Source organism: Lepisosteus platostomus, chromosome 17 (assembly GCF_059453375.1).
Source record: "Lepisosteus platostomus isolate fLepPlt1 chromosome 17, fLepPlt1.hap1, whole genome shotgun sequence".
Taxonomy (NCBI): Eukaryota; Metazoa; Chordata; class Actinopteri; order Semionotiformes; family Lepisosteidae; genus Lepisosteus; species Lepisosteus platostomus.
In genome coordinates, this window is record NC_142627.1 from 20,674,518 (window position 1) to 20,698,971 (window position 24,454).

The 24,454-nt window shown below is 35.8% G+C and overlaps 2 protein-coding genes across 2 annotated transcripts in view; one reads left to right on the forward strand and one right to left on the reverse strand.

Annotated features, from left to right (window-relative positions):
* On the forward strand, positions 1 to 12,643 carry grem2b (gremlin 2, DAN family BMP antagonist b). The gene is made up of 2 exons (XM_088610165.1): positions 1 to 410; positions 11,022 to 12,643. The coding sequence occupies exon 2, from the start codon at positions 11,023 to 11,025 to the stop codon at positions 11,521 to 11,523; it is 501 nt and encodes a 166-aa protein (XP_088466291.1). The 5' UTR covers positions 1 to 410; position 11,022; the 3' UTR covers positions 11,524 to 12,643.
* Positions 12,644 to 13,494: 851 nt separating this feature from the next.
* Positions 13,495 to 24,454, reverse strand: part of fmn2b (formin 2b) — an 85,747-nt gene continuing 74,787 nt past the window's right edge. The window contains exons 17-19 of the mRNA XM_088610154.1: positions 23,408 to 23,557; positions 15,757 to 15,838; positions 13,495 to 15,563 (exon numbers count right to left, since the gene is read on the reverse strand). Coding sequence (XP_088466280.1) covers positions 15,537 to 15,563; positions 15,757 to 15,838; positions 23,408 to 23,557 — 259 coding nt within the window. The 3' untranslated portion in view covers positions 13,495 to 15,536. The remainder of the gene's footprint in view (positions 15,564 to 15,756; positions 15,839 to 23,407; positions 23,558 to 24,454) is intronic.

The window sequence follows — 24,454 nt, forward strand, 5'->3', positions numbered from 1 at the left end:
GGAGGGAAAGTGAGTTGGTGAAAGTGGCTGTAATAATGTCTTTGGAGGGCTGGTTGAGTAACAAAACTGAAGGGGGAGGGGGCTAGAGAGAGAAGCTGAGAGGGAGAGAGAGAGAGAGACTTGGTGTGATTTGTTTAGTGATCGGAGCCAATAGAAACCCCAGTCTATGATAACATCCACATGCACATGACTGAGAGGAGCCAGAACTGAGACTTCAAACATACTGGAGACAGCAGAGAGACGCAAGGCACTGTCTTCACCCTCATCTTGACTGAGCTGCTCTTATGGGCATCACCAGCAGTCTGCAGACTCCCCCTGGACTGCGTGCACAGGACAGCTGTCCCTAACTGCTGCCTCTGGAATACAACTCTCCATCACATCACACACTGTGGGACTGCTCTGAAAGAGAGGTAAAGCAACAACCTGTTTTAAACGGGGCCAGAAGAGGATGCTGGGAATTTCCAGCTTTGAATGGATATAGTTTCTGCTTATGGCAGTACATACTGTATAAATATATATTTTATTTACCATGATAAGCCTGAAAATCTTTCATTTCGGTTTTAACAAATAGTCAAGACACTTGCCAAGGTGCTTCTAGCAGTATAGTGCGGAAATATAAATTTGAGAAAAAACAGACTTAAAATTTCACGCAACATTAAGAAATTTGGTCTTTAAAAGCCTCAGAAACATAATCACTAATGAAAAAGCAAAAGTCTTTCCCTAGTGAGTAAAAAAAAGGTTAGGGGAAAAAAAACCTTGTGAAATAAAAAAAAAATCAAATCTGCTATCCTAGTATGAATCAATGAATTACTTAACAAAAATGAGTTACACGACTAAAAATGCATTCTGGCTCTGTTTACAAATGTTAATACAATTATTGCAACCGTAACAAAATGATCACATTATTAAAACATTATTTTTCCTTTACATCCTTGCAAACTTAGCGAGGGGGGTGTGTTGGAGTGAAAGAGTTAATGATCCGATTAATTGTGATCTGCGGCTGTGCTGGTGACTGCTCCACCTTGCACAGTTAGCTTGTTTGGTAAAGAGGATTTGTGAGAAAGAAAATCTGTGATTTTGATTTTTACATCAAATGAGTCCTTTTTCAGTGTCACCCTCTGCTGTGCACTGATACTTAAACGCACTGTAGAAAATGCCTGGACACATGCAGAGATAAGAAGTGGTTGACACAAGCTGCCAATTGTGTGTTGTTGCAATCGTGATCTGACTACAATAATAACGTATTCACAGCACAGCCCGTCATGAGAATGGCAACTGTTACAGTGAAAAACAATGTAAACAACTCCAAATTGTTCAGTACAAATGGGGTGTTATTGCACAAATAGATGTATTAATGTGGTACTGTCATTTCTAATAATCTGAGCTTTTGATAACATTTGTTATAGAACTTCCTTAGTTGCTGAGGAACGTACTGTAATTTCTCAATTCATATCCCTTTGAAGGTAGTATAATGAAAGGTTTAAACTACCTTTTATGATCTGAGCTCTTGGACATACTATACACTAAATGTAAAATTTACTAAATGTAGCTCTTGGTTTGGAGTTTACAAACTTTAACTGTAAAGTAGTTTTTTAATAATGTTTGCTGTAGTAGTAAAACATTTAGCGATAGTTTGTTGCTATAGGAAAAAAATGTAAAATGCTTTAGCTGAAGAGAAGCATCATCACCATTAACAGCTTAGTAATACAAAGATCTTCATTCACTTTACTAAACAGAAGTGATGCAACCTATACTGAGTATACTAAGCTACAGTACCAGTGATGGTAAGGTATCACTCAGGAATACGACTTGCCACAGCTGGTAACATTGTGTTAACTAACTGTAATATAGTCTCTACATCCATCAAACAAGAAAACAATCAGCAAGCTGCACCACTAAGACCTTTGCACAAAGGGCTAACTTCATAAATATATTTTCCAGCAACATTGCGTTTGATGTGATCGACACAATGTAATATTCTAATATTGCACATAGTGTAACAGAAGACAACGTGTGATGCAACGTTTTGAACCTCAGGGCATGGATGAAAGATGCGGCTCATATTTATAACGCTAAAGTTCTTATTTAGCAGCAGTGTGAATCTCTCTGGGGCTAAGGGCAGAAATAGAGATCAATAGAAGTTATTTGGTTTCTCTTCAATATTTCAGTTTATGCCTCATGGCTAATTTTAAGGAGAGCAAAGCACTTAAAGTAGATTCATCATGCCATCTGTTCAATAATATTTGACTGAGATCAACATTTTTGCCATTATGCTATATAACAGAAATCTCATGGAAAACAGAGAGCAGAAACCCAAGTGCATTTTGTGTCTCAGGATTGACTGTTTGTTTTAAAATGCGATTATAAGACTTTCTTCTCGTCTAACAAAAGTGTGCGCCAGAAGTTAACAACATACTGCTAGTCTAAACATTGCCCCTGAAGAACAGATTATTAAAAGCTTGGCTCTGCTTGGTACTGGACTGATTCAACTTTGGTCCTTCTCCACAAAAGCTTTCTCTACATCTAAGGGTGTGAATGTTCATTGTGCAAAACAACAATGCACGTCATTCCACGATGAAATTACGCATACTGGTCTTGATTTAATAAAAGGGTGGATTGTGACTACTTCTGAATCATACATAAAAAGGTAATCCACACCATTAACTAGCAAAATTATCAAAACTATAATTTCTATTAATATTGTTAGTATGTCTTGAAAACAGTCAACTAGAACAAGACTTTACTAGGTTACTAATTTTTGTCAATGAATGAATACCTAAACTAAAGATGTACTATACCAAAAAGTCATCACAGCTTTAGTGCTATGCACTAAAATTCAGTCTACACTTAGGATTTTTATACTAGACAATTGAAGGTTTTCTAGGTTGAGTAGATCAATCCTTTTTCATAGATTAATCTATAGCACCTTAACTCACGCTGGGGATTCTCATTCAATTGGAACAGACCCCATTCTTGTTCATCTGTTACACATCATCTGCATGAAAAGATATCGCACAGATCAATGGAAATGTTGCGCTTAAAAATGCATCCTCTTGTTATCTGGAAGATGTGAAAATAACACTTCAGAGGGGATGCTGTGGAATTCTCCTTGTCCTTCACTGGCTCTGATTTCGCACTGCAACAAGATGAAATATTTAATTTTCCATCCAGCCAATTTACTCAGGCAGATAAACAGAAGGCGGCAGCAGGAAGGCTTTCTGGAGGAGGCAGAAGAAAGTGTTTAACTCCTTTTGCTACACTAGTGCTGACTGCCCCCAGGCTGTTTTGCCATGATATTGCTAAGGAGCTGAAGTGTTACTGGGAACCACAGCTCACCAGGAAAAAAGAGGAAGTGTGTTATTTATTTTATATCACATGTGGTAAACTAAGTGGTTCTGAATCTCTTTTGAAACAGAAAGAGTAGACCTACATTAGGGCTATCATTCAGCTGCTGACAATTATGTAGGGGAATTGTGGCTGGCCAGCCAATCTCCAAACAACTCCAGGCAACCTCATTGTAGCCACAGTTTCAAAGTTCTTTAAACACCTTGAAATTTTGTTTTTACAGTACATTAACTGTAGGGTATATTTTCAGAAAAGTATGTAAGTAGGAGACTCAAGACATTAAGTATTTCTGGGATTGCTGAAGGTGAAGAGACCAAATTGTGGAAATAATCTTTGTTTAAAAATAGTTTGAACTAATTCCAGGGAGAGATATTTAAAGCATGCCATCCAAAAAGTATGTTTCACAACATACATTTTTAAAAGAATTACTGTGTGTGAGCATAACCCACTGCACTTAATCTTCTTTGTAGCTGACATGATAGCTTGAAAACCTTGAGTGACAAACCACAAAAAATACTAATAAGGATTCTTATTGCATCTTACTGTATATGCATTACTATGTGAGAATATTCACACAGTACTGTGTATCATATACAAATTCTTCCACTGAGAACATTGTAGCAGGGTCAGGCAATATATAATACAGTAAATGGAAGAAAGAATCTAGAATTCCAAAATACTTTAGAATTGCATTTTGGTCATTTACCAAATTAAGATACATACTGTTGCAAGCCAATAAAGAGAACACATATCACTGCTTTTAAAATTTCTAATTGTAGAATTATAATTTAATGATTCCTGTCTTTTAGAAACAGTGACAAAATATTGTGCAAGAACATATTATGCCACATGTTCTAGAGCCCATTATTTTAAGAAATAGGATGTATTTAGGTCTACTTTTAGACATTTTTAACAGCAATGTGTCCTAATTCAGATGTATGATGCATTTTGTATAATGGTCAAAGACTGTTCTGCTGTGCACCCTGATGAATGTCAACAATTAGTTCCAAGAAAAATGGTCTGGCTGTGATCGCACTCAAACTTTAGCAGAACACATTAGTAAATCATTAATGTTAACTTTCACGGCAAGATAGCTGATTGCTTTTATAGAGTCCACAAATTACTTGAGTCAATTTCCAAGTGAAGGTCATACTAAAGGTCTATAAAACTTCACTTGTGTGGGAACTCTGAGCCCAAGGGTCAAGTATCATCAGAGCAGCCAAATTTGAGAAAAGCAGATGTCAACATGCAACAGATGTGATAGGTAAAATAACTCAGAGGAGAATACTGTTATTTTCATTATGTTAACCAAATTGAAGTTTATAGAGCAAGGCATTAGAGTCATTATTTTAATTGCATTTAGGTTGTATGCTTTGTTTTTTTTTACTGTTTTGATATATGATGAAGAATAAATGACGACTAAAGTGAGCATTAGCAAAATGCACCATTTGTAAAGCATTATGAAATACCCTTAAAGGATGGAATATTACGAATAATCAGAACTGATTATTAAGATTATGATAGCACATCTTGATAATAGTGAGAGTGGAAGAAAATGTAATGGATGTTTCAGCTCTGCAGTCCATATTGTCTTCCCAAACCTCAGGTTGCGCTGTGATGAGATTCTCAGACGCTCACTGCTGTTCCTGTATCTTTCTTAAGACTGAAAAAGGAACAGACATCATATTACAAAATATAGATGATGTGAAAGCAGCTGGTGAATAGGATCATATCTGTATTCGTCCAGAGACTACCAGGTCACTGGGAAACTCTAGGGATATGTGACTTCTCTTCCATCCATTCGTAAAAAAAACATTAAAATTGGAACAGTGGAGAATAAACATATTAAGCTTTGCATAACTCTGCAAAATGTAACAAAAATATTTACAGATTCATCTACGCCTTAATAAATGTTGTATTTAAATCACAGAGTTTTGAAAGACAGCATGATGAAATCGCACTGAAAAAAACGATGTTTAAATCCGAAATCTGGTTGATGTTAGATGTTAGAAACTTGGCACAAATCTGGTCAGCTCCTGCAATCAGATAAACAGGGCTATCTTGGGATTCATCTTTTGCCCGTAATGAAACTTTTAAATGACAAACGTGTTTTTTTTCCTCTTGGCTGAGAGATGTTTTAAGTTACAGCTTTCTCTTAGCGCATCTCAGGTTTTGACAGGAACTTTGTCCTAATGTGTGGCAGCAGAGAGCCATCAAACCAGCCAGGTCCCTGATGATGACCCCCAGATAGCCAGTGAAACTGAAGATGCTCACTCTTCCTTTTCAGGGTATTTCTAATAATCCCCAAGGGCCTTTAAGTGTGTGCAAGTGTTCTGTCACTTAAGCATTCATCTGTCAGATTCTAAGTTAGTCAGACGTTGGTTCACCAACCACAGAAGCAGACATGATTAAAATGTTTGAGTTTAACCTCCATCTTTATTGTGGCACTGATCAGTAAAAGTATGAACTAACCACTGCACAAAACCTTTAATACCATATACTGTACCATGGCTATACTGTATTTTATGTGCCATGACACCAGAACTGAACTGTGAAGATTAGACAAAGCCTGTAAATCTTTGTATGTGCAAAAATATATAGACTGTATATATTGTGCACTTTAAAGAATAATGATGGAGCCCAGTAAATGGCCAGGAAAGTTTTGTTAGAACAGTGTCATTACAAAACTAAAGGAGGAACAGAAAAGATGAATGTATTATAATGCTATTCTTTTGAAGACTGTGGTAGTAATGTTTGTTGCATTGCGATCATTTTTAAGTTCCAGCAAACAAAAAAGAATTCCATTTCCCTAATAATAAACCCCCCAAAAATATAAGAGGAGCATAAAAGACATGCCAGATTCCGGAATGCGGACAGGATTGTCATGGCCACGGCACACTAATTTTTAAAGCAATAGCCAGTGTTTATCTTTCAATCAGCAACATCTGCTGCAAAGATGTAAGTACGACTGACGGACAAAGTTCCTTCAGTTCCCTTTTAATAATCATTTTAGTATAGCTTCATTGTTCCTGCTGAGCTTGACAAAGTGACAAATTAAACTTAATCTGTCTTTTCCTGTCCTCAAATAGGAAACTATTTGAAATAGTGGAAAGCTCTGAGGGTTTGCCGACCCTGCTGAGCTGCTCATTCTTGCTGCTATGAGGAGAGACAGGGAGCTGGGGGAGGGGGACAGGACGTTGACAGTATCACACAACAGTATTACAGTTTTCTAGTTTTACATCAAACGCAGATGGGCCATTGAAAGAGAAGGCAGGATCCACTGATCTCCAGAGCCAAGTCCCTATGAGTACAGAAATCTAGTCCAATCACAGGTTTGCAAAGCTGGACCCTAATTACATTCAGATGGTTCCGCTACACACATGTGATTTGTAACTAGACTAAGCAACTGTTTAATTATTTTATTCTGAGGTGAAGTTTTAAAAAAATCAACTTTGTTGTTAATATATTTCATACTGTATCTCTTGATTAAAATCTATTAAAATCTGATACAGCATGTTTTTCCCCCAAACTGTCCCAAATCCAAAACACCTACACAATGCATGAAAATGACAGACTTTAGCAAATTCATCCATTTATAGTTGTGCCCATTTACAAAAAGCAGCACTTCTGTAATAAACCAAACTCAGAAGAATAACTGGAAATACTGTATATAGACTGAGCTGTTAAAGAATCTCATGAAGGAATGAGTTAACAACAAATACACCTACCTACTCATTATTCTTAAAATTATATTTAATTTTGTCATTTATTATCTACAATAAGTCTCATGGTTCTTAATTTCCATATTGTATTATCTTATATTTAATATCTGCAGTTGATATGTGTTTGTTTTACATAAAGCTTACTACTTAAACACTACTATTTGACATAGTGGCTAAACATGGGATTTACCATGATAGTGATTCATTGTACTTAATTCAACATGAAAAAAATGTAGAAAGAAATATGCAGAAGAGAATTCTGAATCTAATGGCTCATTTTCTAAACATGCATACATTGTGAAATTGCTTATTCCTGGTAAGGGTTCCAGGTACCCAGAACCTGTCCTGGAAACATAGGACACAAGTAGGAACTAAATGAAGTCCATCACAGGGTGTGTATACTGTATACAGTATATGAAAACACACACAAAAATTAAAACTGCCATTATAAGAGCCATCATATGTACTTGTCAAAAAATGTAAAAACAAAATGAAAACCCAGTCTAGAATCAAACCAATTACTCTAGATAGACCAAAGACATAGCATTCTTAACATAATTTTCTAAGGATTGGTACTAAAATGCGCAATTTTTATATTTTTTATTTTAATTTTTGTAATGTGTATAGTTATAATAGAAAAAACAATCTCAAAGAAACTGTCAATGAAAAAGACAAGTGTTGGCATCTTTCTGACTTCTATACAAAAGGGGAAATCTGCAAAGAAAAATGATAGGATACTGTATATTAGGATATACTGTATAGTTAAAAGCGTAAAATATGAATTGATGTGTATTAAAACTACTGTATGCAATCAACTAATCCTGCAATCCTGAGCCGAAAAGAATGTCATTCACTCACAGGCTGAAAGAAATAAACTTTTTTAGACTTGAACAGAGATCACTACCAGGGGAGCATGGCTCAAGCATTCTCCTCAACTGTATCGACAAACTCAACCCAAAAGACATCTTTGAAATTGACAGTAAAACACAAACCAGAGATTACAAGCGCAAAGTACTAGATAGTTCATATTTTACTCCCCCAAAAAAGGAGGCACGCTTTATTTCAAGGGTTGAATGAGTCAAGAATAATCCATACTGTGGAAGTTGATGACCTGGCTTCTTTCAATCAACAGCTGAACAAGATTCTCAAATCACTTAGCTACTAATAAATGAACTAGATGGGTCAAACAGCCTCTTCTCATTTGTAATCTTTATGTATATGTTCCTAAAGATACATTTTCAACAGGAATGAATGAGAAAATACATATTTATTATATTTGAATTCTATGTAATGTGTCTGGGTTGATAAGAAATACATTTCACCATTAATAATGGCATGAGAATTTCTTGAAGTCTGCAATAATTTTTTTCATGTAATTTCAATAAACAAATGTAGTAGATACAATATAGAGACTGATTTAATTGAATAAATTTACTTAAACCCTTTACTCTTGTGCTACTAAACGTGCTACTGTTTATGCGCATATCCCACATTCATAGTTGAACTAATTGGACTTTTTTAGTATAATCTTTAAGTTTTACATTTTTGTTCTACTGTTCTACTTCTACAAATGTCTACAAGTGCTTATGTCTACGAGAGGGTGAAAGGTTATTTGCAGGATTTTTGTTCTATCCTCAGGAAAAACAATGGCTTTTTCTGTAATTAATTTCTTCAGAGTTAAGAATGCTGCAGTGGTAAATCTGTGCATGTTATCCATACTATCCTGAAAATGAAACATTTTTACTAGTGGTTTAATTAACCTATAGGATGAAGTAATGGAAGATACTGTAGATGGTAAAATAAAATTGTATAAGTTTTTTAGCATAAGAAAAATACAATTTCTTCAAAAAGAAAGAGCGATATTGTATTACAAAATATTTGCAAAGATACAAAGGGTTGTAGAGGTATGAACAAGCTATCAGACCTGGTTATTCAAGTCGATACTCTGGCTTCTTTCAAGTCTGGATGAGATCCTTGAACACATTACCTCCTATTGGGATGTGTGGGCCAAGGGGTCTGCTCTTGTTCATACTGTAGGTCTCTGTTTTTCTGCTCTTATGGAAATTGGACTGGGGAATGATAAATGTTATCATACACTGATTTAGATCATTTTAAAGATGCTGACCATATAGTTCGGTTAACTCTTTACACTCAGATATTTCAAATTTGAAATGTTTTCAGACTCTAAAAGCTGTGTCATTCGGAGGTGTTGGATAAACAATGTAATTAAACCTTTCAGACTGTAGACATAGCTTACCTTTAACTGTGTTTCCACCATGTATTCACGTGGCACATGAACTGCTTACATCTTTGTTTAAAATTCCTTTTCAATTAAGAAACTAACTTTGGCGGCGTTTGTAACTGGACTCTGAAATTATTTTCAATGTGATATACTGTAGTACTCAGTGCTGCTGGAGTTAGGCGAGTGGTGGTGATATTCAAAGGTTGAAGCACAAAATCAACCTGTGCAATTTCTTAATAATACTTATTGAGGTAACATTTATCCAGAGCAATTTACCTTTGCTTATTTATACAGTTGGGAACTTTGCTGAAAGAATGTGCTTTGCTCAAGGGTTCAACAGCAGTGGCCCCACTGAAGATCCAGGTTATGAGTCAATATCTTAAACAGCACCTCCACACTGTTCTGCATTGCTCCTCCAAGAGTGTCTACCTCTGCTGCAAGGCACTGTGGGGAAATCAATGAGTACAGCAATCAGTGGCTGTGACAAGGGCACATTTCCCAGGAAAGCTATAACTTGACTGATTTCAAGCTAGTCTCCAAACTCCGTTGGAGGGATATAAAAAAATAGCAATGCCAAAACTTTGACTTAGGCTTCATTCAAAAGTACAAGACAGTGAAAATTATTTTAAAAATATTTCCTGATGAAATATCACTTTGTATATTACTGTATGCTATGCTGAAGCAATAAGTCACAATTCTTGTTCTAAACTATTACTATTCAAAATGATCTCTAAATAGACTTTTGCTATAGTAAGGTATCATTTTCTGACCTCAGCCTTATTCACACCCTGTACAAAACCAAGCACCCCTTTCCTTCTCAACAAACGACGAGCTGGACAGCTACAGCTCAATTTGTTCACAGCTTTGAAGCATAGTTCAAATACCTACCTGATGTTATTAATGTTCCTGTATACCTTGGATTTTTACAACAGTGGTGCATATAGTACATAGTTCATTCTAACACTTTACTTCATTATTTGAACTGAATTTTTAATCCTTACTTACAAGTAGTTTTATTAGCTATGAATTTTGACAAACTGTTTCTTTGATACGTTTAACAGAGCTGCTTAACGTTTTAATGGAAATGAAAAAATACATCAACAACAGAAGTTTAACAGTATCTAAAGTGCAAGTCAGGTCTCCAAACACTATTTCCACAAAATTACTTGACTGTTTAAAATAACGAACTCCTAGACCAGCTGGTAGTAGCCTGTCTATATCTCTTGAGCACAGAGAATGTAATTTTCTGTTGTATGTTCTGAGACACCGCTAGGTCTGAGAATGCAAGGAGTAGGAACAGAAAGGTTATCTGGTCATGGGGTTATCTGTGAGGGATGCAGTTTGCAAAGGATAATGCTCTGTGGGAGTCTTAAGAGAGGCCAAGTACTGGAGCCAAGCAGTGCATTACCTAAACTAACTTAATGAAACAGTGGTGCCCTTACATATTGTTAAAGAAAGTATTAAGATTAATAATCCCTAATGGCTTTGCTTCTCATTTTTGTGGTTTGACTCTTGCTTCTTGAGTTCCCATACAAGGGAATGGTGTTGATATACTGTAGAATATTTGCACACTTTGAGATACAAAGTTAAACTGTGCATGGATGTAGTGAAAACACCTCAATTGTACCTTCTACATCACTTCCATGTTTATTATTCTTCTTCACAAGGACACACCTGTATAGTAACACCTCGTTTTTCTGCTCTCTTTCTAGGATGTATCGGACGCTCTTATTTTCAGTCTTGTTAGCAGGAGTGCTAATGATGGTAGTGGAGTCCAGGAAAAACCGACCCCAGGGAGAAATCCCTTCACCCTACAAGAACAAAAGCAACACCTCAGACAGGCGGACACGCAAGCAGGAAGTACTGGCCTCCAGTCAAGAGGCCCTGGTGGTGACGGAGAAGAAGTACCTGAAGAGTGACTGGTGTAAAACACAGCCGCTACGCCAGACAGTGAGCGAGGAGGGCTGTGTGAGCCGAACCATAATTAACCGCTTCTGCTACGGCCAGTGCAACTCCTTCTACATCCCCAGGCACATCAAGAAGGAGCAGGAGTCCTTCCAGTCCTGCGCCTTCTGCAAGCCGCAGAAGTTCACAACCCTCACTGTGGAACTGGACTGTCCAGGCCTGCAGCCCACTTTCCGCCACAGGAAAATACAGAGAGTGAAGCAGTGCCGGTGCATATCGGTGAACGTCAGTGAATCGGGCAAACAGTGAGCCATCTACCCACGGACCAGAGACGGCAGCGCAAGCACTGCTTTGCCGTTACATTTATTTCTTCTCAAAGGAGAGAGCTCATAAGACTTATTTTTTCGAGAACAGATATTTTATTAGATTTTGTTTTTATGAACAGCACATTGCATGAACCCGGGCCAACACCCATCCTTCAAGAAGGCAGGCACTATTCTGATATCAGGATGCAAATAAAACTGACTGGGAATGAGAAACGCTCTAATTGATCAACATTAAATCACCACTAGGTGTACATTTATACACTCCATTGAATTTATTAAAGGAAAAAACAATTGTATTTCATACAACATATGAACTGACAAGCTATTAGAGGTGTATTTAAACACTGACAAAGCATGAGTTTTGAGTGGCCAAGCTAGAATTGGCATTCCCAGCCAGACGTTTTCACCTAAAACTGAAGACTGCTACTCAATACATACAGTATATACAGTAAGGTTCCAAAACAGATAATAGGCTGCTTAATGAATCTGATTTCTATTAGAAAATGTGCTGCTTGACAGAGCTTCCTTGATTGTCAAGTACAATCTAAAACTAGAGAACCTCAGACTCCAGGAGGGCCTGAGGTAACAGGCGCTACCTAAATATGGACTGAACTGAGATTGTATTGTTCAATATATTGTGAAATATCACTAAGATATTAAAAGTGTACAAATGGAAAAAATATTAATCTATGGTACAATAATTATATACCACCACAACTTTGACGAGCACTGAATCAGGTGAAAATGGGGGTGGCGATATGAAAGGGTCAAATGCACACTGGTGCAAAGCTGGCAAAATGTAAGGGCAACTTTATACACAGGGAGCAGTTCGAAGAGGAAAAGTTGTATATCTAGAGAAAAAATAATTAAAATTATATAATGTACAGTTATGTTCAGTTTTGTCCTGTTTTAAACTAAAGTCTGCAAATGTACAGTTTGGATTTGACTGTAGTATCTGCTCAGCAATCTGTCTATTTTACTGTATTGATAAAAAAAACTCTAGCTTCAATCAGTTTACCGTGTTCTCTTTTGCAGAATGAGAAGAAGAATGTATTTAATTTCATTTAAAGGTAACTGGGATTAAACTTCTCAGATTAAAACTATGACTGTCTCTTCCTTCTTAGGAAATATTGGGATGCATGACAATGACTGGTGAGAAACTCATGGTACTGTAGCAATGTTCAATACTATAGGTCCAATGCACTGATTTCCATTTTTTGCCAAGTTTTTTAGAAAATAGCACATTCTATGGCCACTATGGTCTAATATACTTAGAACCATTGTTTTCACTGGCATTTTTCAGCTGTACTTTGAGGTGTAGCCAGAATGAATTGCAATTAAGCTATACAAACTCATATCTCACACCTAGCTAAATCCAGCTGTGCTGGGTGGATATACTTTATACTAGGCATGTACTAAAGCCAACAACATTCATATTCTTTATTTTAATAACTTTATAGCAAACAATATACACATATGCATGAAAAACACTTACCCAAAATGATTTGCAACTTTCAAAATATTCATCACCAGATATTCTCTAGATGTGGACTGCTGCCAATTTCAGAACACAAAACCATAAATGACATTACAATAAAAAAGCAACAAAAATGTAAACAGCTACAAATGTTTGCTTGATTACAACCATCTTTAATCTGTTTTTCATAGCATTGAATTTTCTTCAGCAGATCATCTTAAACAGACACTTCCTATATCTAACCAGATAGAATTTGGAAAAAAGATGGCTATATGTGCCAGCTCACAAAGCTACACACAGGCTCTTTCTGTCCAGAAAAAAAATTAATGAACTGGATGAAAGGCTAGTTCTCCTAGTTTTTCCAGAACTTGTATTTACAATGAGATGGTACTGTAGCTGAAAGAGAGAAACAGTGAGTGATCACACTTGCGAGAGTTTTAAATGTAAAGAACCGGTCTGGAAATAAGACACTAGCAATAATTTATTTCTCATTTTATTTTATATAAATTACATTGGTTTTGAAAAAAAAGTCCAATTAGAAACACTTTTATTATATTGCACATGGTGATAAGTCTTGTACAAGAACTCCAGAATAATACAATAATATACACATTGGGCACGGAACCAACATGCTAGTAGGTAAGTAAAAATTGACAAAAATGTTCCATACATAAGGATGTTAATACTACTTTACATAAATAAAATCATAGTTTACCATTTAAAATAACATTTTATGTAACAGGTTAATTACTTGCAAGTCAATGTAACATACTTCTTCCAGAAGATATTTAATCTACATAGATATGTTAAACATGACACTTGCAAATTAAGAGTAACACTTAAACCTCTCCATAAACTTTACAGGGACATTTATCTCTTCCACCAAAACCTGTTTAGTATTTGTCCACACCTATCAATAACACTTGACTGTAAGAAAAAGTTTGACTTTGAAATGGGTACAAGCAATCACAGTCTTGCAATTCTATTCATTCAGTGAGCAATTACACAGACCTCCCAATTCTTTGAGTTTTGTTCTTATTTCATTAGATGTACTGTAATTACAGAAATGGAACAAATCTAATTAAAGAGAAATCCTGCACACCAGAAACTCAAAAGTGTTCAGAATGCCTTTAGAATTTAGAAATTGTTTCCTAAATTCAAGAAAGAATTGGTTTGGCTTCTGTAAGAATTGGAAAAACCTGTGTCTTGGACCTACAGTTTCAGTGCAATGTCCACGTCCTCCTCTCTTTCAGAAGTCAGAAATCGGTTAAATACAAATACACAACAATGTGGAAGGCGAAACGTGAAGAACACAATCTCATCAAGCCCACCAAACGAACCCATTAATCATACCATCACAAGTTGATAACATTTCTTTAATTCCATTCTTGATGGTAAACAATGTAAGTGCTACACAGATAAGCCTTTTCTTTGGACAGTCTGTCCCCATTATGAAAATTACCACTATGTTTTCATGAGGTTTAGTACCAGAAACATTTTGATTTTGACAGTACAGTGGTACTATGGAATTCATGCTACTGGTATGATTTTAAATATTAACAGCAGAACTCATTAGCTTACTGTAAGCTCCTCTGAATGTGTTTACTCACAGGATACACTGCTGTAAAGAGATGAAGAGAACAGCAAATATCAGATTCATCTTCACTATTCTTCTTAGCAAGCTGATGTTATGGTAAGGAATTTGAAAAACACTGTAGGCTGATTACTTAAAGTAATATATGTTGTGATATCCAAATAAGTTTATTACCTGACTAAAAAATGACTGTACTATCACCATGATCCTAGCAAGTGTTACTTCCATTATATACACAGAGTTAGTTTGAACAAATACTTTTCAGTACAATGCAGCTGTCAACTCTTGTCCTCTTTGTTATGATATGCAATAAAGTCATTTATACTTATACACACATTTTAAACAAGGTTTTGACAACAAATTCAGTTTTTGTACTGGCTTGAACCACACGCACTCCTCTATTGCTTAAAATTTTCAAGTTACATTATGCTAAAATCTACGTGATGGACCTGAATTAGTAAAAGCATTTTACAGGTCTCTGAAGCAAGCGATTTCAGTGAAGTTAGAGAGATCCAGGCAATAGGTTCATCTGGAGAACTGTACTTGCAAGCCAGCAAAGTTCAAATATTGTATTACATAATCCATGCTCTGTATGCATTACCATGACAATTGTGTAGTCCCTGTGCAGATTCAACATTCCAGGTCTTCCAATGGCTTGTGATCATGTTTCTTTTTACCCCGACTGTTACCACCTCCATACCCAGAGTTTGTATCATATTGGCAAAACAAAGCAATTTAATGGCAAGCCCACAACGTCCAAAAGCAGAAGAGGAAAATGACATTTCTTAAAGAAATTTGAAAAGGGAAAGATAGGCCAAATGTCAGATTCTGACATTTTGTAACTGTAATTGTCGTTTTTTTTCCTCTGTCCATCGTTCTCCTAGAAATGAAGTCTGAATGTTCCCCAGTAATTTCACACAGACACTCAGATTTTCATGCTAAGCTTTGCTTTCTGGAAGACAAAACACAAACCATTAGTTTAAATGAAAAAAAACAATGTTCTCCTACAAATGGGCTACTGCTACTAAAAACAATGTTCACTAAAAAATTGTTACAACAGTTAACTCCAATAATGGCTTTTTTAAAACACAATCTTTCTAACATCTTCCATGCTCCAAATCTTAACAGCGCAAGAAAGTACTTACTATTCCAGAATCATGCTTGGGTCTGACATTATAGGATGCCTTTTCTTTTGCTTGTCTGAAGCACTCCTCAGCTTCTCTCAGTCTAAAAAAGAATTGGGATTTTTTTTCAATTTTTTTTATACTATACACAGAAAAAGCAAACTTAAAACAAAATCCATACACTACACAAGGTCAGTGCACAACAGGAAGACAAGTTAGATAAAACAGGACTTTGACAACACTCAATATTCAGGAAATGACCTAATTATTTCCACAATATACAATTAAGGTAAATATGAAGCATTTTGTAACAGGTACTACATAACCTCAGGGTATGAAAGGTTTCCAATGCTAAAGTGGTAACTAAATTGCCAACAAAATTATGTTAATTCCAAATCAACTTTCTCCAACACAAGCTTTCTTAGCTAGGAAAAGTTAACCTTTATATTAAATTCAGATTACATGTACTGTACCTAACCTTTCTCACAAGGGATGAAACAGAACCTCCTCACAATATGCTTTGAGCAAACAGTGCTCCTGATAGCACTTTTGTCACCAGCAGTACACGTGGTCCTGCCCCATTTGGGTTCTCAGAATATAACAGCATCGTCACTTTCACCCCTGCACAAATTATATTAATTTCACTGCTGTTAAAGGTTACCTCTCAGCATGTCCGTTCAGCATTATAGTTAGGTAATCAGAACTAAATGCAGCAGTTTATTTTTCATAAATCATGAAGTTCATTTGCATTAGGGAAATATTTCCCTAACCCATGCTGATCTTCAGTAATAATTGAACACTTCCTAAAGATATTTGAAAATGCTTCTGGTAGGTCATCACAAAGTGATATAGAATACAGTATATGGTGTGTATATATATATATTCAAGTATTTTTATTCCCACATTAATTTAAAGTGAAACATAAGAAGATGTACAGTGTACATGTATATAAAACAAAGATAAATAATTACAGTCATTCACATGAAAATGGTGTAAAACCAATATCCCCCTTGAGTTTATAATTTGTGTTTGGTGAGGTGGACATTATTATTTATTCAGGTGGGTAGCTGTGTCGGCATGCGTAGGTTTATTCCATGTGATCAATTTAAAAGACGCAAATGTACTGTATATAGTACTGTTATTTAGAAACAGAAAACATTTTTACCACTAACTTTGCTGTAAAGTAACACCATAAGTCTTGACACCTCCTTTATATATTTATTGTATAAAACATTCAAATTAAAATCCTCCCGATGATTATTTACTGCTTTATTAAACGTTTCATCAACAATGAACATGAAGGTGACTTTCTGTTTCCAAATCTGGAACATTCAACATGTAGTCTTTTTACTTTTTTCAGCAACATTCAGTTTAACGTGATACACAGCCACTAAAACAGTTACTGCTTTTCCGTATACTGTACCTTACCACTTTTTGACAACCTCTAACTTTCTAAGTTTCAAAAAACAGCAGAACAAGAAAAGCCAGATCAGACTTAAAGCAGTCGTGCATGTCTCAACAGAAACGAGGCAACTCCTGTGATAGTAACAGATTACACCTGTATCAGTTTCATCATTCTATGCCAATTAGCCTCTGTAACACATGAGTTCAACCAGTGTGCAGACTGCCACTGAATACTATTCATTTTATTATAAAAAACAAGCAGCTAGGTTTGCACAAAATGGGTGGATATTATCCAAGAAGGCACAATATTTGTCCAAAACCTCACATCTGAAATACGTTTCCTAAAGTCAAAGCAGAGAAACATTAATTTCCCATTAGGCAAACTTATGCAGAAAGCTCCCTAACTGGGCTAGAACACAATCATAATAATAATAATAGGTTTTAATAGGTTCTGGCAGAAGATAGCCTATATTTTGACAGGAAACTGGCTGTGTAAATGTGAGCTACAGTTCTCTTCACATTCCCTCCGGTCTTTGTTTACAATTTCCAGTGATCTCCTTTAACACTTGAATTCCTTGTATGTAGTAAATGAAGTGGCTTCAGCCTTCCTGTGAGGAATAAGCAGAAGTTGTCTTTCGTTCACGCACATTAATTTGACCTGACAGAACTCCATGTACCAAGGTTACCTAATCTTTGCAGTCGGAAGTTATTAAATCGCCTGTGTTTTTTCCAGTGGAGCTCAGAGCTTTCAAAACCTCTAATTTCTCAGATAGGAAGATGACAGACTATTAAAATGAAATTATTTACTACATTCAGGTCCTAACACTCATTTAGTGAGAAGAAAAACAAAGTTATGCATTACTAATTCTATTTTCTAAAACACAAGTAGAAGATTTCTTTCCTACACAATAATTGGTAACATACTGTAGACCCCAAAAACCAAAGATTAACTAAAAGGAGTGAATCAGTAAAATGTTGACTGTGATCGCCCAAAGAACACTTATTCTGAGTTTCAGTGGGGTAAATTTTAACACTGAAATTTTAGGAACATTTTAACACTGTGTAATGAATTGAGTGCGTGCTAGTAAACAGGAAAAAAAGATTTTAGTTCTTTTGTACCAACTGCATAGCTGGCTACTGATCAGATTTAGACACTGAAAGGCATTGACGACAGTTACTTTTCTCCGTTATTCTCTGAAATGGAAGGAGGAACGTTACAAGAGAAGTAATGCTCATTACATTAGATTTAACCTTCCAAACAAATGGGGGTTTTATTAAACTGCAAAAACATTAATAATTCTAAAGCTGTAATAACGTGCCACTTCCAGATTCTGAACTCTGTGACAAGTAAATGAGCCTGAAACATTATGAACTCAGTCTAATAAAAAATGAGATCTTCATTTCCATATAATGATGTGGTAAGCAATTTTACTTCTTTAAAACATAAAATATTGTATTATTTTGCGCTGCATGCATACAGATTCATTGAAACAAAACAACTATTTTCTCAATATAAATTTTGCCTGTTAAGTATGCACTTTCTCCAGACCACGCAAACCCTGAAATGTTTACAGTGAAGAGAATTATGGGCCATTTATAAAACACAGCCAAGGCAAGAGGGTCTGTTTCGGTTGCAAGAGCCAGACCATCAGTAGCAGGTTAATTTAAACACTACGCAGTAAAAACACATTCTAAGCCATTAAAAAATTGACTACATTATGAGGTTACCAATCTGTGTTTTCCCTTCTGTGCTTAAATCATAGCCTATGCCATCATGATAGCTCAGCTTGGGAAGGTCAGAGGTTTGTATCCTGATACAGCCAGTACAAATCTAAGACTACAGAACCAAATATGGCAAGTTTCTGTTCGAGGTCATACTTGACTCTGAAAACTTCAGTAATAATTAAAGGAGCAGGAGACGCAGACATATGACAATTACATGGGGCCTTTAGCTGTAACAGCTTAACGGGGCAGTTGGAGGAAGGATTTAGAGAGTATTGGGAAGAAGTCTTAAGAAGCAAACCAGATGCAGATTTAGTGACAGAAAGCATATATTTCTAGGTGAAAAAGCGTATTTGGAATCATAATGCAGGACGAATGTAGAACAATTGCAAAGCATACAAACTTGCTGCTCTAATGGTTTGAGCAAAGCAATGCTTTACAGCTAAATGTATGTGATTATAATTATATTTAGAATATACTGTAACACTCTATATGAGGAAATCTGCTTTTCACTACTTGGTGTTTGATGTTGGATTTTAATCAGTAAAAAATACATGGTGGGAAAAACAAATTAGAGCAATACCTTTGTTTAAAGGCCATAGCTTGGGGCCTGAGCACTTCTGGGTCAAAATGCCTACAGTATATACGATTCCATTGAGTACAAATCCTCACACTAACTCATTTTTCTTAAAGGTTCATTTGTCCTTTGTCCCTTTTAATTGAACGGCACCACTTTAATTCATTTGTACATATGACTGTCAGTCATTTCACTGTTCATTCATGGTACTTATGGGGAAAAAAAAGAGTACATCAGTTGTATGAGTAGCAAAATCACAGGTTTTCAACAAAAAGTAAAATTTTAGGTAAAGTCAGTTTCTAACTGTGTCAATTAAGGAACGAAAGTGTTTGTTTTCTAATACCAGTTTTACTTCTGAGTTAAAGCCTGGTAGAGTCTTTATCATTTACAGTACATTGCCTTGGGAAACGGCAATCATTTCTCTACACTGTGGAGAAACATTTGAAAAACAAATTTTGAAGTGCAACCTTAGTGCAACTGAAGATTTAGGTAGTAGGGCATGTAACAGTGCTTACTGCATGATTGCACGAGAAGGACCACAGGGTCTCCCCTCGTTCACAACTCATACTCAAGTTATCCAGCAGACAGCCTCTTGGTTATCAGTATCCTCACTTCAAGTGTTTGTAGTTGTTCCAAGCCATCAAATAGCAAATAGGCTTGTCTAGGAGTAACAATTTTACGGGGCTTACCCAAGTTACAATCTGTTAGCTACAGCCATTAAGTATTCAAGCATGGGTTCCCCACAAAACCACACCCTTTGGGAATTCTGTTTAAGCAAAGCACAGACCAGGTCAGCTGCACTCTTACTCAAAAGTTTATCTTGATATGGAATGACCCAAAATCATTGTAACTGTCTTGCAGAGTCTCCGCCTGGCTCGTCTGCACACATTATCAGTACTTGGGAAACACTTTCCCATCGTTAAGGCCAGTGAGAAGAGTACCACTTACTTGCCACTTAACATTAATAACTTTGTCTAAATATCTGCGTTAGACAGATTAATTTCTCATGGCTCCAACCAGACTCAACTCTGAGACACCTTTAAACCCAAATTGAAAGTCTGCTGATACACGACAAATTAATGGATTGCGACAACAGACAGATTGTTCAAAGTTTCAGGTGCTGCCTTCAGCGACAGCAAACACTATCAGCTTGCAGTAGACATCCGGTTAAGGAATAACAAAGCATTCCATGAAATGTAAGGGTCTTATAGCTAACCTGGGGATGCTGTGTAGTTTTAAGGCATTTGATGAAAATCATTTGAAGATACGAAAAGAAGCTAGGGCATGAGTATCATATCTTTGCTCAGAACACATTTTAACAAATGATGAAAATAGAACAGAAAATGTAATTGATATTCATGTTTTTTTAAAAGTCAGTTTCATTTGGGCCTGTGAAAAATGATCAAAAAATCGTAATATACTGTACAAAGTATATAAAATAATTCACTTGATAAGGAAAATAAGATAGTATTTTGGATTAACAGTAAATAAGAGGATTTTTTATTTTAATCCATCTTATTCTAAGACTCAGTGGATTTACAAAAAAAAGTCATTTGAGCCCTCTGAGAGTTATACTTGACAAAACTTTTCTTGTTGTTGGAATGTTGGTAGGCAGAAGGTTAAAGAAACAAAATGTACCTCAATTCAAACTAAATATGTAGCCAGATATCTTTGATAACTGAGTGTAGTTTTCAAACAAAAAGTATCCCAGTCTTTATCAACATCCAGCACTACAGACTAATTTTTATTTGTTGACATTTAAAAATGTTATCAAATACCCTCATCATACCACAATAAGAAACTGTATGAAACAAGCACTCTTCTTATTATTCAGGTTAAAAAAATAGATTTGGTTCATTTCACCAGCTTTCCACTTTTCAATGAATTTTAATGAAGCAGATATAATCTAATATTAAACATATGGTACGTGTTATGGGAAACTCATGTTGAACAATACCAAACACAGTAGGGATGGAATATTAACTAACGGTACAACTGTTTTTTTTATCATTTTAATAAAACAATTTAAGACTGATTTTTCTATACTTTGAAAGAAATTTAACATAAGGCTATACTGTATAGGCTATAAAATTGTTTTAGAGAGAAAACATTTAAGTACTCATTTAAACCTAGCTAGTTTAAACCTAGGATTATTCCAGTCTTTGTGGCATTACTAATTGATGGGACATTATTTGCAATCTGTTATTTTAGTCAATCCCATTTTTCATAGTCTCTCTGAAACAACTTATAGTTTCATTGAAGTCATGACGCTCCTTATATTAAATTAATGAATTCAGCTCCGCCACCATTAGCACAATTTATTCTAATGACAGAATATTGAATTTTGAACATTACCATATTATTTGCTGCTCTTCCTAGTGCTCTTCAGAGTCTTCAGAGTAGGTAAGGAAGAGCTTTCATGATGTAAAAGCAGTGCTAATTACACTGGTAGACGCTACTCTTGCCTATTCAGTTGTCAATAAGTTCACAAGTGCTAAAAAAGGGATGTCTTAAGCTCAGACCTGACACCGAGTATTTTTTCTACAGGGGATACTGCCTTTATAATTCATTTATTACGGAGTGAGCAGTTAGCCCAGAGAGAACATGCGTACCGTAGACAGTACATACTGTAGCATAGGTTCTGCCTGCCTAGGAGGGCTCTGCATTCCAGTACTCAGGAAATCAAACTGTGATCAAATAGCTTTCTGTAATTCTCAGATGCATCTGTAATGTTTTCCTATGCAGGCACATATTAAATATTCACTTTAAACTCAAATTCAATTTCAACTCCACCAAAACATATTCCGTAACTTCAAAGATTTAGGATGATTTAAAAAGACCCAACAGTTTTAGAAGATCTTTAACTTAAGTTTACACATCAGGTGCTTAAACTTGTAGAAAAGCACTGCAATACAGATAAACGGATATTAAACAGGGAATTTAAAGCTGTAAAAACCAGTGAAAATTTTCCCCTTTACTTCTTCTGGGATTCAGTAACACAAAACAACATCCAGTGATCCATTCATCACATTCAAGTATTGTACTAAGTACTGTGGATAAGAATGCCACTTTTAGGGCACTTCTTGGATCAAAGAAGAAAGTCCTGGAGGTAGCAGACTTGTATTTAATTCAAGAAATGCAGTGGTTACACCTTCAGCGTTCACAACAAAGACTTTTATTTTGCATCACTACAGAAAGGTGAAATATGAAAGCATTATAAATCTGACCTTAGCAAGATGCTTCATTTTCTACAGCAGTCCTATAGATAGCTTGCCAGGAAGGATAATATATTTCAAAAGTGAAAAGCAAGCAGGAGTCATGGAAAGGTGAGCAGACCTGTCACATTCTCCAAATGAATGATTTTATTGCAAACAAATGTGGGATAACAAAAAAATACCACAGCTGCAGGTACTGTACCTGAGGTAATGGCACATTAAAATCAGGTTTGTGCAAACACTGCTCACAGACCTTTTGCTTTATGGAAACAGTTTTGAAAACCTCGCTTAATTGTTTTGAAAACATGTAAAACTCAAGTGTGAGGTTCAAAGTGTGTGGTTACAGTGCTGAAAAATAATAAATCAATTCCTGAAGTCTAAAAAATGAGCAAGGAATGAATCTCATGAGAAAAATATCCCACAGTAAAACAGTCCATTTTTAGGGATACATCTATTAAAAACATTTTATTGAGCACAAAGCCTCACATTCTTGGAGTACTATCTGTGAAGCTCATATTTTTGATTGTGAAACCAGGAGCTGCACAAGCAAATGTCTTCCTTCCATAAAAACAAAACCACCCAGTGGGGGACAATTTGGAAAATACTTATTTTAAGCTTAAGAGTGGTGCAGACATGCATTGCTGTGGACGGCAATAAAGTAACTAATTTGTTTGAAGAAAGCAAGGGTTATAGTGTACTAGAAATAAAATGATGTACAGTAAGCTCTACAAAGTACAACATGTCCATACTGTACCTTTCTTGAAGAATCAGTTTGTTTTCCTTCTTCCACAAGTCTTTAAAATCCGTACAGAACTCATGCCACAGAGAGAAGAAGGTGTTTGGTGAAACCTCCTTCTCCGCCATTTTAGGTTTGACTGAGAAGAATACAGTTAATTCCAAGAAACTGGGGAAAAAAAGACAAAACAAAGTAAATCTACAATACCATATGGGTGGCTTGCTCTTGTGATAATATTGTTCAAGATATTCTGGTTTATTATTTACAATTTAAAAATCCATTTAACTGTGGCTCCTATACTCCATTATAACTTGCTATTGAAATGTAAGGACTGTTACAGGAACATCCTAATGAGCCAATCTACTGTACATATACTGTACTGTAGGATACTGTAAATTGGAGAAAACTGATTTTGCAGATATTGTTTTCCAATCTTAATTTTAAATCAGAAAATGTGTATTACAGTACAGTATTTTTTCTTCCCCTTTCCCAGGTTTTTATCCCTACAATTTATGTCAAGCACTACTTAAGGGTGGGTGGATTTCATTGCATTTGTTTGCGCAGAATCCTCCGTGTCAATTGGCCTGATAGTGCCAAGTACTTTGTTTCCCAACTGCAGATTAAGGAGGATGAACCTTCTCTGGTTTGACCCCCTCTGCTCTAGACAGTTCACCACTGACATCTCCAAACAGCTCATGGGGGGGGGAGTTCCTATATATTATTCCTTCTCTTCCACTCCCACAACCCACAAGTTTTCCTGTCCAAAAAAGTTACAACTCTATTTTGTTTGCTAAGTTTTCATGCGTCACATAAACCATAAGCGAAATAATACTAATATACCATAAGTACTATGTTATGAAGGGCATGGTAGCAAATAAAGTGATTAATTCCTGTAGTGTACACAGGATGGTTAAGGGTGACCTGCACAGGTCTTCTGTAGGATTTAGGCTTGACCAGTTGTTAACACCTAAATAAATGAAAGTTTGGTAGAAAGTTCTGTTTCTAATTAAAAGTAGGTATTTCAACTAACAAGAAATATATGGAGCATTTAGGAAATGTATAGTA

Excerpts from the sequence above, each read along its gene's own strand:
- grem2b (XM_088610165.1), top strand. The coding sequence starts at position 11,023 with ATGTATCGGACGCTCTTATTTTCAGTCTTGTTAGCAGGAGTGCTAATG.